At 43.5% G+C, this 15,138-nt stretch overlaps 1 protein-coding gene across 1 annotated transcript in view; it reads right to left on the reverse strand.

Annotated features, from left to right (window-relative positions):
* Positions 1–15,138, reverse strand: part of Mertk (MER proto-oncogene, tyrosine kinase) — a 104,523-nt gene that overhangs the window by 39,319 nt on the left and 50,066 nt on the right. Inside the window, exons 5-7 of the mRNA XM_038329377.1 lie at positions 14,568–14,654; positions 12,799–12,914; positions 4,724–4,907 (exon numbers count right to left, since the gene is read on the reverse strand). Coding sequence (XP_038185305.1) covers positions 4,724–4,907; positions 12,799–12,914; positions 14,568–14,654 — 387 coding nt within the window. The remainder of the gene's footprint in view (positions 1–4,723; positions 4,908–12,798; positions 12,915–14,567; positions 14,655–15,138) is intronic.

A 15,138-nucleotide genomic window follows, 5' to 3' on the forward strand; every position in this document is an offset into this window, starting at 1 on the left:
GTTAACTTGGTGTCATCCTTCAGGAGCTGCCCATCTTGATTTTCTCTATGTGAGACAGGATCTCTCATTGGGACTTGGGGTTCGCTGGTTTGGCTAGGCTAGATGGCCAAACCCAGGGATCAGTCATTTCTGCTTCCCCGGTTCACCGGTGCTAGGATGCTATGTGTGCATTACCATGTTCAGCTTTTCATGTGTGTGCTAGGGACTGAAGACAGCAAACTCTCTACCAAGATACCAGAGCTATCTTCCCAGCTCCCACATTAACCCATTTCATAAATAAAAAAAACACATGTTTTATGGATGGAATAAGTAGCATCAATAGGAATGATAAGTACCAAATCCTTGCCTGTAATAGAGATCAAATTATATTAATTTAAATTAATTAAATTGTATAGAGATTAAATTATATATTTGTGACCAGCACCCAGCTATCTCAGGCCCTCCAAGAAAGACTTTGATGCCCACAAATAAGCAGAGAGCAGTCTTGAGCACCCACCATCTCCATTCCTTCAACCTGCTATGCTTAACTCCCCACATTTTTATATAAGAAAAAGATAAAAATGTTGTAATCTGCTGGCCTGGTCTGTCACCTAGGTACCCAGTCCTTTTAAGAGACAAGCCCCATCCACTCCCAACCACCCACTTCCCCCAAGGCAAGCAGATCTCCCACACACACTCTCTCTCTCACTCCCTCTCTCCCTCTCTGACCTTCCAGAGAGGAAGCTTTTGCCTCTCTCTCTTCTCCCCACCTTTCCCCCTCCCCTCTTCCCTTTCCCCTCCATAACCCACTAAATAAACTCTATACCCAAATTTTCTCTGCATGGCGAATCTGTCTGTCTCCCTTAGAGGCCTCAGGCCACCCATAGGGGACCCACTGAGGCCTCAAGTGACTCTCATGGGGCCGGCCTTGGGTCATCAGCCTTAAGAATGATAACAAGATATACAAAGATAAGAAAAAGAAACTAAAGGAAAAGTAGCCAATGAAAAAGAAAACTTGAAATTAGAAACATGATTAGCAAAATAATACTTAATAAAAGAACTGGAAATAAATGAAGTAAATAAGCAAGAAGTTAGAATAAAAAGATAAAGAATATAAGTCTATTTGAGAGAGAAAATCATGAAAGGAATCAAAGAAGCCCCCAAAATGTCTCATACAGTTTCAAGAAAAAAACAAACAAAGCAGAAAATATTCAAAGAAAAAATACGCAAGGAAAAGCTTAGGGCCGGAGGACTTGACCTTCTAAAGAGGTCATTAGATACCCACAGTGATGTCTGACATACATTCTCCATCATAGCCTATCACAGCATCAGGACCAAAGACAAAAGATGTTCCAAAAGAACAGTCCATGCAGAAAATCTCCCACAGCAACCAAAACAACAGACAAACAAACAAACACCTCAGAAATAACTAATATTTTGAGGAAGGGAAGGTTTCTAATCTAATAGCTTATATTCAGAAAAACAACTAACCAATATTTTATGCAAAGGCATAGAAGTCCTCACAGTTTTTACCTCTGCAGGTAAAAACTCCTGGGAAGCTACTTAAGAATGTACTCAGCCCATAGAGATAGTTCAGTTCAGCACACAATGATGCTCTCTGTAACAGGTAAGGATGCTCTCAGCCAAGCCTGATGACCTGAGTTTGACTCTCAGAACCCACACGGTGGAAGGAAAGAACTTACTACTGCAAGCTGACTTCTGACATAAACACACATGCTAAAGCACAGGCCTGCACAAAAGAATAAACGAACAAACAAATAAATAAGTACCTTGAATACTGGGAAGTAATCAAGAAAGATAAATATGTAGGGTGAGGCAAGAGAGTCCCCGTGACGATGCCAAGGGAAGACAGAAAGAGTGATATGTAAGATCAAAGGCGTCAGTGCTCAGGCATCACATAAGCCTGAGGACAGAGGTAACCCCCATCTATCAGACCCAACACCTTTATGACTCAAGGTCATTGGCCAGACCACACAGAATGGTCTTGTCTCCACAGCTAATCATTGCTATTCTGAGCAATGCTGTGCTCTTGCTCAACAAATCTTTAAAGCAATATCCAACAAGAAGGAATTGTTTCCTGGAGTCGATTTTCCACTCTTTGGGGGCCTGCCGCCCAGCTCCCAAATAAATACACAGAGACTTACTCTTACTTATGAATGCCTGGCCTTAGCTTGGCATGTTTCTAGCCAGCTTTTCTAACTTAAATTATCCCATTTCTAACTACATTTTGCCTCTGGGCTTTTTATCTTTCTTTAGTCTATATATCTTTCTTTCCTTCTTACTCTATGGCTGCCTATGTGGTTGGGTGGCTGGGCCCTGGCATTCTCCTCTCCGCTTTTTCTCACTCCTGCCTAGCTATTGGCTGTTCAGCTCTTTATTACACCAATCAGGTGTTTTAGGCAGACAAAGTAACCCAGCGTTACAGAGTTAAACAGATGCAACATAAAAGAATGCAACACATCTTTACATCATTAAACAAATATTGCACAGCATAAACAAATGTAACACATCTTGAACTAATATTCCTCAACAGTTTCCCATTGGCTCACATGTGTCCTAAAATAAAGCACACTACTTATATTGGAAATTCGTCCAACAAGGTGGTTGGTACTACCAACTCATGGCGCTACCAAACAGTTCTAGTCATAAAAAGATTATCCATGCCAGGTGTCTTAGTCAGGGTCACTCTTGCTGTGAGGAAGTGCCATGACCAAAAACAAGTTTTGGGGAAAAGAGTTTATTTGGCTGACGCTTCCACATCCATAATCTATCTCTGAAGGAAGTCAGGACAGGAACTCAAACAGGGTGGAAACCTGGAGGCAGGAGCTGATGCAGAGGCCATGGTGGGGGCGTTGCTTACTGGCTTGCTTATCAGGGCTTGCTCAACCTGCTTTCTTATAGTACCCAGGTCCACCAGCCCAGGAATGGCACCACCCACAACGGGCTATACCCTCCCCACTTGATAGCTAATTAAGCAAATCCCCTCAGGCTTGCCTACAGCCTGATCTTATAGAGGCATTTTCTTAATTGATGTTTCCTGCTCTCAGATGACTTTAGCTTGTATCAAATTGACAAAAAACTAGCCAGAACACTAGGAAACTAAGAAATCATCCCAGAACGATGCTAGAATAATCAACTATCCTCACTACATTCAATATGATCTAAAAGTTTAGGCATGAAAAATATAAGAAGAAAAGAATCACAGCATGAGAGATAAGAACTAGTGAGAATTAGCAGCAGGTTAGGTAAGTTACTAAGAACAAAGAAGATTACTGGATCAGCAGACTTAAACAAAAGAAACTCTCCAAAGGAAAAATGAGGAGAGAAAAGTGGGGAGGGATTAGCAGAATATCATTGAATCATGGGACTTCTAATGGTCTATTGTGCACATAGTTGAAGTCCTTAAAAGAGAGGAGAGGTAAAAAGGGCAAAATTATATGAGGGGTGGAAATGTGCAGCTCAGTGATAGAGCATTTGTATAATATGCACCAGGTCCAAGATTCGGTCTCCAAAACTGTGAGGGCAAGACGGTAGCCTGAAGCTTTCCAAATGCGATATAAACTACAAACACAGATATGTAAGAAGGCCATGACCTTCAAGCACAAGGAATATTAGTAAAACGAAGCTAAAGTTTTTAAGTGTTAAATTGTCCAAAATCAGCGCTAAGGGGAGAACTGGAGACATAATACATCTTATACACAGAAAACCAAAATCTAGTTTACCATCAACATTACATTGGAAACAAGGCAAGAAAGGAAACAGGGGAACACTGTAATACACTAAAAGGAAAAACAAGAACTCCCCCTTTCTTAAGAAACAAAAAACAAAACAAAACAAAACAACAAGAACAAGAACCACTAAAAAATTCTGTACTATTTACTGCTTTGTTGCTATAATAAACATCACCACCAAAGCAACTTGGTAGAGGGAAGGGTTTATTGTATCTTATACTTCCAGGTCACAACCTGTTGTTGAAGGACATAATTACTAAGAAACTTATGGTGGGACTAACCACTGCTTGCTGTTTTGATCTCTGGCTGACGCAGGAGGGTCTCTAAGAGTTTGAGGCCATCCTGGACCACCGAGCAAGTTCCAGGCCAGCCAAGACCATATAGTGAGACCCTGTCTCAAGAAATCAAATAACCTAACTAGGGCACCCTCTAGATAACTGTGAAGTTAGAATTTTATGTAATTAAAAAAATGACTGCCCCCTTTGAGTTGCCTGCTATGAATAATAACTTTGTGCATTATATTTTAATTGAATATAATACTGGCTTTAAGAATGATGCCACAGGGCTGGAGAGGTAGCTCAGTGGTTAAGAGAACTAACTGCTCTTCTAGACGACCTGGGTTCAAATCCCAGTACCCATATGGCAGTTAGCAGCTGCCTGAAGCTCCAGTCTTGGGAATCCATATCCTCACATAGTCACACAGATACACATGCAGGCAAAACACCAGTACACATTGGAAAAAGAAAGAATGGTGTCACCGTCTTCCCATGTAACAGAATTGTTATATACACATAGTACAGATAAGGTTTGAGGGTGTTTTTTTTTTAAAAAAAAAATCTTAAATTACAAAAAAACAATTTTCTTCCTATCTTATTGACCACCCCACTAAATGCACCAAATGAGCAGAGTACAAACAACATCAGCTATTGGGGAAGGCTTGCCTGATCACACGCCATTGGGAGGAAATGTTCATTGTATATCTCAGGAATTACCTCCTTCTGTTGTGCTGGCCAGAATCCAAGAGCTTACTGCAGACCAGCCAATTTCATTCCGGCAGGACACACCGATGCTGTAATTAGCCAGGGCTTGCAGCTGCTGGATTTCATACAGATGTGGCGAAGCCGAGGTATTAAAAATCATGACTGAGTCGTTACTCAGCAGGTCAGCTTCCTTGACCTGCATGAACAGCGCAGATGTGGACCAGCATTAGTAAGGTGGAGAGAATGCCAGACTTGGGCACACAAGTGCTGGATGCACATAGCCCTTCCTCTGTGCTGGAGGAAGGACTGTGTTCATTCAGGACACACACAGAATTTCCCATCAGCATTACTTGTGTTACTCATGTTACTCCGGCAACAACTGGCGCCCTCAGGAAAATGTCTGCAGTATAGAGCTTCACTGTGGCGGGCAACAGATAGTTACTGTGATAATTATATTATTAACATATTAATAATTAGAACTCACACTGTACTCAAATGGAAAGTAGCCCCTTTCCTCCCAGATCCACTTGAGTTCTTTGTTCAAATTTTATGTATATGTGTGTGTGTGTGTGTGTGTGTGTGTGTGTATAATTGTTTTGCTTGCATGTGTATCTATGTGAGGATATCAGATCCCCTGGAACCGGAGTTACAGACAGCTGTGACCAGCCATGTGGGTGCTGGGAATTGAACTCAGGTCCTCTAGAAGAACAGTCAGTGCTCTTAACCTCTGAGCCATTTCTACAGCCCCTACTTGAGTTCTTAATCTAGTCTTTTGTTTCATAATAGGTAGTCCTTTCAATAATTTCCAGATCTCATTTTAGAAGATGGATTTCTTGACTTTTGTCATCATTGTTGATTTATGATAACATGAAAAGCAATCACAAAATATCATCCAATCATATTTTCAGTACTTCCTAAGGAGTGACATGTTGGGTTTTTTTCCAGACTCTGTATTACCACTACTTCTGACACAGTACCAATGGCTTTGCTGAGATTTGATTACTCCTGTGTAGTTTATCATGAATTTCAAAGCTCACAACGTAGGGCTGGGGAGATGGCTCAGCAGTTAAGAGCACTGGCTGCTCTTTCAGAGAACCCGGGTTCAATCCATGCTTGAGAGCCAGCAGATGTGGCTCCTGGGAAATGAATTAAGGTTCTCTGGAAGAGCAGAAAGCATTCTTAATCACTGAGCAATCTCTCCAGGCCCTCTTTAAAGCTTTTTATGAGCATATGCTAATTATACATAATAATGGGTTTCATTATAACATTTTCAGGCATGTCTATAAATGGGTTTTAATTATATTCAATCCCCATTGCAGTCTCTTGTTCCCTCCATCCCTTCCTCATCCTGGTTTCCCTTCTACTGTTATGTCATTTTTTTAAAAAATTATTTTTTGTTTTATGTGTACAAATGTTTTGCCTGCATGAATGTGTGTGCACCATATACATGCCTAGTGTTGGCAGTGGTCAGAAAAAAGGCACCAGATCCCCTGGAACTGAAGTTTCCAGCAGTCCAAAGCCTTCTTGTGGATGCTGGGGACCCCCAACCTGGGTCATGGCAAAAGTAAACAATGCTCCTAGCACCTGAGTCATCCTCCAGCACCACCATGGCTTTGTGTGCGTGTGTGTAAAATGAGTTTCCTTAGGACTGCTGACAGGAGCATGGGTGAGGGGTTATTTCCGGAACCACAGGCACCTTACAAGTGGCTACACTACTGAAAAAGGAGTCCCTCCCTCCCTCAGTAACTGCCCACAGAGCCTCAAGGGGGAGTAAAGCCCCATGAGCTGCTCCCTGTTAACAATTAGGAACTGCCTATTTATTCTAAGGAAGGAAGAAGGCCTCCTAAGCACACCCCCCCAGTACATGACAGGATGTTGGCGGGCCTGGCTTTGTACAGGTCTTGTGTAGGTGACCATAGCTGCAGAATTCGAGAGTGTGATGCCCTTGTCATGCTGGGAAGACCACTGAGCCATGTTTAAAATTTCCAGCACTATTCCTTGTTCCAGACAGAACCACCTGCACTAGCCAGGGTTCTCTAGAGGAACAGAGCTGAGAGAGTACATAAAAAGGAGATTTATCCGAATGGTTTACAGGCGGCTCAGCTAGTCCAACAATGGCTGTCTACCAAGGGAAGGTCCAAGAACCCAGTAATTGTTCAGTTCACGAGGCTGGATGTCTCAGCTGGTCTTCAGTAGATGCCAGAATCCTGAAGAAGTAGGCTCGGAGGTGAGAGCGAGTGTAATGAGGTAGACAGAGCAAGCTTCCTTCTTTAATGTCCTTTCTGTAGGCTGCCAGCAGGAGGTATGGCCCAGATTAAAGGTGGATCGTCCCACCTCAGAAGGTCTGGATTAAAAGTGGGTCTTCCCATTTCAAATAATTTAATTAAGAAAACAATCTTTCCCAGGTATGCCCAGCTGCTTGGGTTTTAGCTAATTCCAGATTTGGTCACCTGACTTCCAAAGTAATAGGCAGGTCTTGAAGAAAGTCAAAGTCTTTCAAAGAGAATCAAGATTCTGAGGCAATCAGAAGATTCTTATCTGGCAATTTACATTTTAGGGGGAAACTGAGGTTTCGAGGTGCAGGCTATCTTGCCGGAAGAGCCTGTCACCTTTGAATTGCTGCACTCCTTTTCTTCTGGGCGAGGCTGAGGTCCATAAACTTACACTTTAGATTCTGCTCTTCCGGCTTCCGGCTTCTGTGCCTACAATCTCATTCTTAGGCTGTTTCACGGAGGGATACACATCTTCTACAAACACGGCCTCAGGACTCTTTCCTGAGCCCTTTCCCAAGCCCCCTCGTTTTCATGCCACGCCTGCCCTTAGCGTGCCATGTTGACAGAGCTAGTGTGACTGTTGGTTTCACTTCTTTTTAAAGGCTTGTGATTTGTTGTCACCGGGCAGAGGTGGGGACTGAACTCCAGGCCTACACACACGCTAGGCAACTGCCTGCTACCGAGCTACACACAACTCTGAGCCTACTCAAAGTTTCTATTGTGAGAGTCTTGCTAAGTAGCCCAGGCTGCTGGCAAACTTGCTCATTCCCCCTTCTCAGTCTCCAAGTAGCTGGGTTTATAACACACTGGGATTTGCAGCCATCATGCCCAGCAAAAATCTGTCTGCTGTGGAATTATCCTTCTCTACACTGTGTGAATATGTGCCGCTATGACTGGTTTAATAAGCAAGCTGACTGGTCAGTAGTAGTTGAACTGAGAATGATGGAATGAGGAAGGGCGGGGTGAGAGGAGATGCTAGCCAGCCACCAAGGAAGCAGGACATATAGAAAAGGAGGTAACAAACCGTGAGCCATATGGCAAAGCATAGATAAGAAATATGTGTTAATTTAAATGAACAGTTAGGTAGTAACAAGCCTGAGTTGATTATTTGGGAGCAGGCAGTTGGGACAGGAAAACTCCACCTACATCTGTCCTTCTCATTCTGTAACATGAAGATCCCTGCTCTTGCCTGGAGTTGCTTTAGTATTGCCCAGTGGTCCTTTATGCTTATCTCTCTCCACTCCAACAGAAGCTCAGCCTGAAGAGCATGCACAGTTGGCAATGTTTTGGGGGAAGCTGGGAAGCACAGGAAAGGATGGTTTCTATCTCATCCAGTACACTTTTCTTGAATCTCCTTAAAATGTTTTTTTCCTTGCCTTTACCGCCACCAAAACCCCACAATTGCCTCCACATTGCCTACCAGATCTATGTTCACAGAGCAAGAAACCTGGGTTCTTAGCAAAAATCTAGTCCTTGGCCAAACTCCCCATCGCCCCGCCCATCCCATTTTGCGTACTTCCTGTTTGGGAATGGGGTTGGTTATGGGGGAGATTAGAAGTGGTTTTTCCAGTACATGTATGTATGTATATACACACACACACACACATATATATATACATTACATATACATATGTATATGTATATGTATATGTATATGTATATGTATATGTATATATATATGACAGAACAGTAGTGGGTAAAACAGAAGCAATTTGGGTGGGGGGGTTATCTTTAATCCAAAGAATGAATTCCCTTAGTAAGGGGGGTGCAACTAAGGTCATGGATGTAGCGTTCTTAGTCAGGATAGGTGTGCTTGCAGTTTAGCAAAAGGACCATAAATAGACATTTTGGGACATTTTGGAATCCCCTGGGGGAATACTATGAGGGTGGCGTGGAGGCCGAGTTCCACCTCTGACTCAGACCTTATGGGTGACAGGAAGGTACCAGCTGGCCTGAGAAGCCACCACTGTTCAAGAAACAGGGACCATGTGCTTATCTTGGGGGTGGCTTTTTGGCAGAAATTACTTTTTGTTCTTTCATATTAAACTATGCACTGACTTCCTGGTGACCAACCACTAAAACTAAGGTGGAGGAAACCTTTGGCTCTCTGCCCCAATCCCTTTTCCGGAACCCTGTGTGAGCATTTACAGGCAGGCTCTTGGGAAAATATAGACTTTCTAAAATGGTCCTTCTCTGTGGACCTGGCGGGAAAAGGGCACAAAATGGCAAGAAGCATGTGAAGGAGCTAAAAACAGAAATGGAATGTGTGTCCCAAAACTGGACGAAGAAAGAAGACATATAGCCAGGATCAAAGGAAGGGAAAGGGTGTCTCCCGATAGGTAGCAGCCAGTTTAAAAGGGCGATGAGCTACGATCCATACTTTATCCCTTCAGGAAGTGGGACACACTGCAGACAGCTTCTAGACTCCCTGCAGGGCTTCCATAAGGAATCAAAGGGTACTGTATTAAGTATGAAGTTCAGAAAAATAAAAAACAGGTTTTAAGATAGGTAAACATCAAGATTGCTCGTGTCACTTAGCTGGCTTTCCTGTGTCATTGATTGTCTAACAATGCCACCAGAGATGGGAGTAAGAAAGACTGAAGGGAGGCTGAGCTAGCTGGTGATCTGAGTGCAGAATGACCACATCTGGACCACGTGGTCCAAGGTGGGCGAGGGGAGCCTGTCATCTGTCTGCCCTGGGATGCTTTTTCATTTAGGCCATGACTCTGCAAAGCCACAGCAAAGTCAGAGAGAATGGGTTAAGCTGGTGATTGATTCTTCACCTTCCAAAGTGACCTGGTGCTTCCTGGCATCCTGCTGTCTCACCCTACCTCATGTCTACTATGAGGCTCACTCTCTCAAGGTGGGGGTGGCAGTAGCCGTTCTCTCTGTCTCCTGAAGTTTGCCAGTCTCATGAGGAAAGGTATGCCATACCCTCTCTGGCTCCTCAATTTAGCAGCTTAAACTTGTCGCCTTTCAGAAACCTGTCTGTCACTCCAGCTATGTCTATAAGACTAAATGTCAACACCCATCCCCTCATGGTACTCTATAATAGAGTTCTGAACTCACATGATGTGGGATGGCCTTTTGTATATGTGTTGCTTTACTGGTTGATGAATAAAACTGTTTTGGCCAAAGGATTAGCAGAGTAAGGCCAGGTAGGAAATCTGAACAGAGATATATAGAGGGAATAGGTAGAGTCAAAGAGATGCCAAAGGAGAAAGATGCTGCTGTAGGAACCTCTCTGGTAAGCCACAGCCTTGTGGTGATAAACAGATTTTTAAAAAGGGTTAATTTAAGATATAAGAGCTAGGTAAGAATACACCTAAGCTATTGGCTAAGAAGTATTGTAATTAATATAGTTTCTGTGTGATCATTCAGGTCTGTGGGGTGGGCAGGAACAAAAGAACAGTCTTTGTTTACACTCATGCAGAGCAAAACTGATGGAATTAAAGGGAGAAAAGTTTAAGAAAAATAAGAGTTGAGACCCTGACCCCTCATTCCCAGTTACAGACAGATAGAAACCCTAGACAGAAGATCAACAGGGATACAGGATAGACTAAGACAATGAACCGGCTAGGCTAAACCATTTCACACAGAACACTCCTGACAGCTGGTTTACATCATCCTCGGTCCTTGGCAGTCTCCAGGACAGGACATAACACTGTGTCATTCAACCAGCCTTAATAGATTTTAAATGATGAAATGAATCTAAGCATCTTCTAATGGACTGCGAGATATAAACAAAGAAGTTGAGGACCTGGCTCAATGGGTAACAACACTTGCTGCACAAGATTGGAAACCCAAGTTCAGATCAGCAGCACCCATGTAAAAAGCTGAATGCGACTGTGCACACAGACTCTTGTAGCCCCAGAGCTGTGGGAGCAGAGGCAGGAGAATCTCTGGGGCTTGCTGACTGCCAGCCTCGCTCCAAGTCTCAGTGAGAGATTCTGATAGAGAGTGATTGGGCAGGACACCAGACAGCCTCCTCCGGCTTCCACACATGCAGGGTGTATGCACCTGTATACACACAGGTGCGGACGCCACATACACATAAAAGAATAATTTTAAAAAAGTGTGGGATTTAAACACATTCCTAAATAATCAAAAAACAAGAAAAAATCCTAAGGAAAAAGACAAAACAAAAACAAGCAAGAAACCCATCGAGATGAATGAAAACACAGCAAAACAAAAATCTCATGGGGATGCATCTCAAGCCAGGCTTACGGGGAAAGGGGCGGCACAGATGTGCAGCATAAATGCCCATACTAAATTTCTCTCAATGAGGCACGGTGGCACATGTCTGTAATGCCAAGTGCTTTGGAGGCAGAACCAGGAAGAACAAGAGTTCATGGTTATTTATGGCAATAGTGAGTTGAAGGCCAGTGTAGACTACACGAGGCTGACTCTGTCTTTAAAGCATTCATTAATCAGTCAATTGGGAGGATTTCCTGGTGAGAGATTGTAGACACAAGAAGGGCTACCACTTACAGTGCTTGGCAGATTTACAAATAAAGTCAGGCAGGAATTAAGCAAGGCTGGGAGCGGTAGGGCGAAGACAGATACTCTTTTAGAGATACTGCATGTTTTCATTTTTCAGAGAAGGAACAGCTGTTAGATAAGAGGAGGAGGCACCAAGAGCAGAGAAATTAATTCCAGTTGGTATGAAAAACATCTGGTTATAAACACAAAATTCTCTGGAAGTCACTTCCCCAAACTGAGTTGGAATGACTAATCTACGTTAGGGTAATGTGCTTGTCTTTTTTAACCTTAATTTTATGTATTATTATTATTATCATCATCATGGGGGAACACTTTGTGCCACGATACACAACTGGAGGTCAAAAAACAATTTCCAAGACTCAACTCTTTCCTTCTACTGCGGATTCCAGGAATCAAACTCAGGTTATCAGGTTTGTGTGGCATCTTGCTGCCTGGTTAACAAGGTTTTAATGAGAAAACCAGATATTCAGGAAACCAAGAACAATTCTGTCCTTATGCATGATAAAAAAAACAAGGCAGAATCATACTGTCAGCAGATAGTCCCCAGGTGACTGGTAACTAGCTCCTATACACTGTGTCTGACCTGACTGTGGAGTTAATGGTTCTCTAGCTCTGGTGTTGGTGTCAGATCTTCATGCGCCTGAATTCTGGTCCCCACAGCGCTAGTGTGTTTTAAGCAAGAGATGCATATCCGCAGAATGCCTTGGCTACAGTGGGGACTCAGTAAGTAATAATATTTATTGCCCATTTCTGTTTTCACACGAGAAACATTTAAGAGCACAGCCTATATCATGACAAGGTATCATTTAGGGCGACTCACCCATATTTTTCCCAGCCCTGTTTCATAGTAACTTTAGGTACTGTTAACAAGACCAGCAATGCCCAGGTTTCCCAAGAGACAGTGGCTAAGGGGCTTCATTTATCAGCGCACATGGTGCAGCCATCCTTCATACCCGCCTGGGAAGAGCCATACTGGGAAGGAGGTGTGCAGCCTCCTGGACCCTTGGTCATAAACCAGCTCTCATTCAGGGAGAATTTTTGGAATTTGTATGAATCTTGGTAATTTATAAAGAATTATCCCTGACCTCATGACCTGTGTCCTTGGAGACATGTCTCTCTCCTGGTTGGGTCCTGGGTCATAACGCAGCACAGTGACCAGAGCATCAGAGACAGCCTGTGATGGTAGACACCGAGTAGGGGAGTGGAAGGGGCTCTGAGCAGAAGTGGAGAAATACCAGCCATGCCCACCCCGGGGAGGAGGAAGAAAAGCCAGAGCGCATCACACAGCACCTCTCCATTCTGGAGACTTACCTGAATGCTGCAGTTCTGAAATGGGGAGTAACCATCGAAACCTGGGACCCAGGCGACCAGGATGCTGTGTGCTGTGCTGCTGAGGATGTGGACTTCAGTTGGTGGGGAGGGGATTGCTATGGAAAAACAAACACACACACACACACATACAATCACAGGGATAAACCACAGGGGGCCACAAGTATCAAACCAGCCGTTCTTGACCTGTGGGTCTTAACTCCTTTGGGGGTCAACCACCCTTTCACAAGGGTCATCTAAGACCATTGGAAAACACAGATATTTACATTATGATTCATAACGGTAGCAAAAAAAAATTATGGCTGAGATCACCACAACATGAAGAACTGTATTAAAGGGTCACAGAGTTAGAAAGGTTGAGAACCACTGCTCTAGACCAAAGTGGTCTTGGTTACATAGACAATAAGTTTTAAAATAAATGAAAGAAACACAAATTTGGTCTCAATGCAGGGGAGACAAGGGAGAAGGACCAGAAGGTCAAGGTCACCTTGTCTTAAAATAAACACACAAAAATGCCACAAGCTTTGGAAACAGGATTGAATTTTTAAAGAAATTTTCGGTGAGATTCTGCATGATGCATAAACGTCAATGTTTCCATTTTATACATGTCTAAATGCTAAGAAATTTAAACCTCAGTAAAAGGTCTTTACAAGTCTACACCCACTCGTGGATTTCTGAGATTCCCAACATGCCTTTGAAAGCTGTAAGAGCAGGATTTGTAGACAGGAAGGAAGTTATACACTTCCTCCAGGAGTCACTTTCAGTTTGCATTTTGGTTTTTTTTTTTGTTTTGTTTTTTGTTTTTGCAATGAACTCTTACAAAATGCCATTTCCTATCCTTCATCCAGTTGATTTACTGAAACCGAAATCATGACTCTAACCTTAGTTTTAAGTTCCCTTCTCTGCATGCCCAACCTTTAACTTATTCAACACAGTCCACCTTTTCCTTATGCTTCTCTGATTTCCCAAGGATAAGAGAAAAGAACCACGAACCCAATCTTGATTCTCCACTATCTGCAGATCAGAGAGTAAAACGTAAAACGTGCTTGCGTTTCCATGAGTGAGGGTGACGATATAAAGGTAAAGTAGAATTTGCTTCTAGGTTTTCCTTTCCTTCCAGGTTTTGGGTTTGATATTTGCTATTACAGAGACGTAGAGGACAGGTGATAAGCTGCAGTGCCTGCTCACATCTGCGTCTGACTCTGTTACTGTCAATCAACTGCCGTGTGAGCTTCCCACCTAGTAAAACGCAAGCGCGTATGGGAGGTAAGATGGGGAGGAAGGGAGAGGAGGAGACAAATGGGCATCCCTCTGGTTCTTTGCTCTCAACTGCCAGTTCTAAATCTCCCTCGTGTTAGACTCAGATCAGGCTCAGTTGACCCAGTCCTCACACCAGGGTCCCTGGCGAGCTCACCTCTGGGCTCTTCAAGGGCTAATGAGGACAAGTACAAGGTGGAGGAGGGAAAAGTGAGAAGAGGTAAAGCTTCGAGCTTATTTTCTCCCTGTGCTAAGCAGGACCACACTAGCTAAGGCTTAGCAATGATTTATGTGGCAGGTACTGCTATGCGTGTTCTACTTATATTAAATCATCAAGCCTCAAAATAGGTAGGCTTTATAATCGCACCTATATCTTCTTTCCCAAACAGCACTGACACTAAAGAGGAGAAGGGACTTGTCTACTGTCACAAAGAAAGTCAGTGGACACGCCAGACCCCCAGGAGATGGTGGAGAGCCCTGGCCTTCCTGCTCACCTTTGATGTTGATCTGCACACCCTTGGTCACCGTGAGTCCTTTGTCGTTGTGGGCCTCACAGCTGAAGACCGCCGTCTCGGTCAGACCTGGGGTGGAAGGACACTTGTGAGTTTCGAAGCAGAGAAAGAGGTTGTCCTGTGCTGGAAAGCTGCCACTTGGCCACCTTCTATTTCTTGGATCATAGCTTCTAGCCTAAAATGCAAAATTAACCTAAAAATATGTATAAAATATATAAACTATGCAAAAGATATAGTGCTAGCTACAGGAAAACAAACCCAAGAAGAAGCTACTGGTACCCAGAGCAGGGCAGCCCTGGACCCGGGACAGTTGCTTTCATTCGTTCAACTTTTAAATGTCAAGGTAGTGAATTTAGACTTTTCTCTCTTCTTTTTTTCTTTAAGTAGGGGAGGGGGTGAGACAGGGTCTCTCTATGTAGTTCTAGCTGTCCTAGAACTCATTCTGTAGACCAGCCTGAACTCTATAGACCAGCTTAAACTCACAGAGCTCCGCCTGCCTCCGTCTCCTGAATGTTGGAATTAAAGGTGCGCACCACCACCTCCAGCCAGAGTT

The sequence above is a fragment of the Arvicola amphibius genome, chromosome 5 (assembly GCF_903992535.2).
Source record: "Arvicola amphibius chromosome 5, mArvAmp1.2, whole genome shotgun sequence".
Lineage (NCBI taxonomy): Eukaryota > Metazoa > Chordata > Mammalia > Rodentia > Cricetidae > Arvicola > Arvicola amphibius.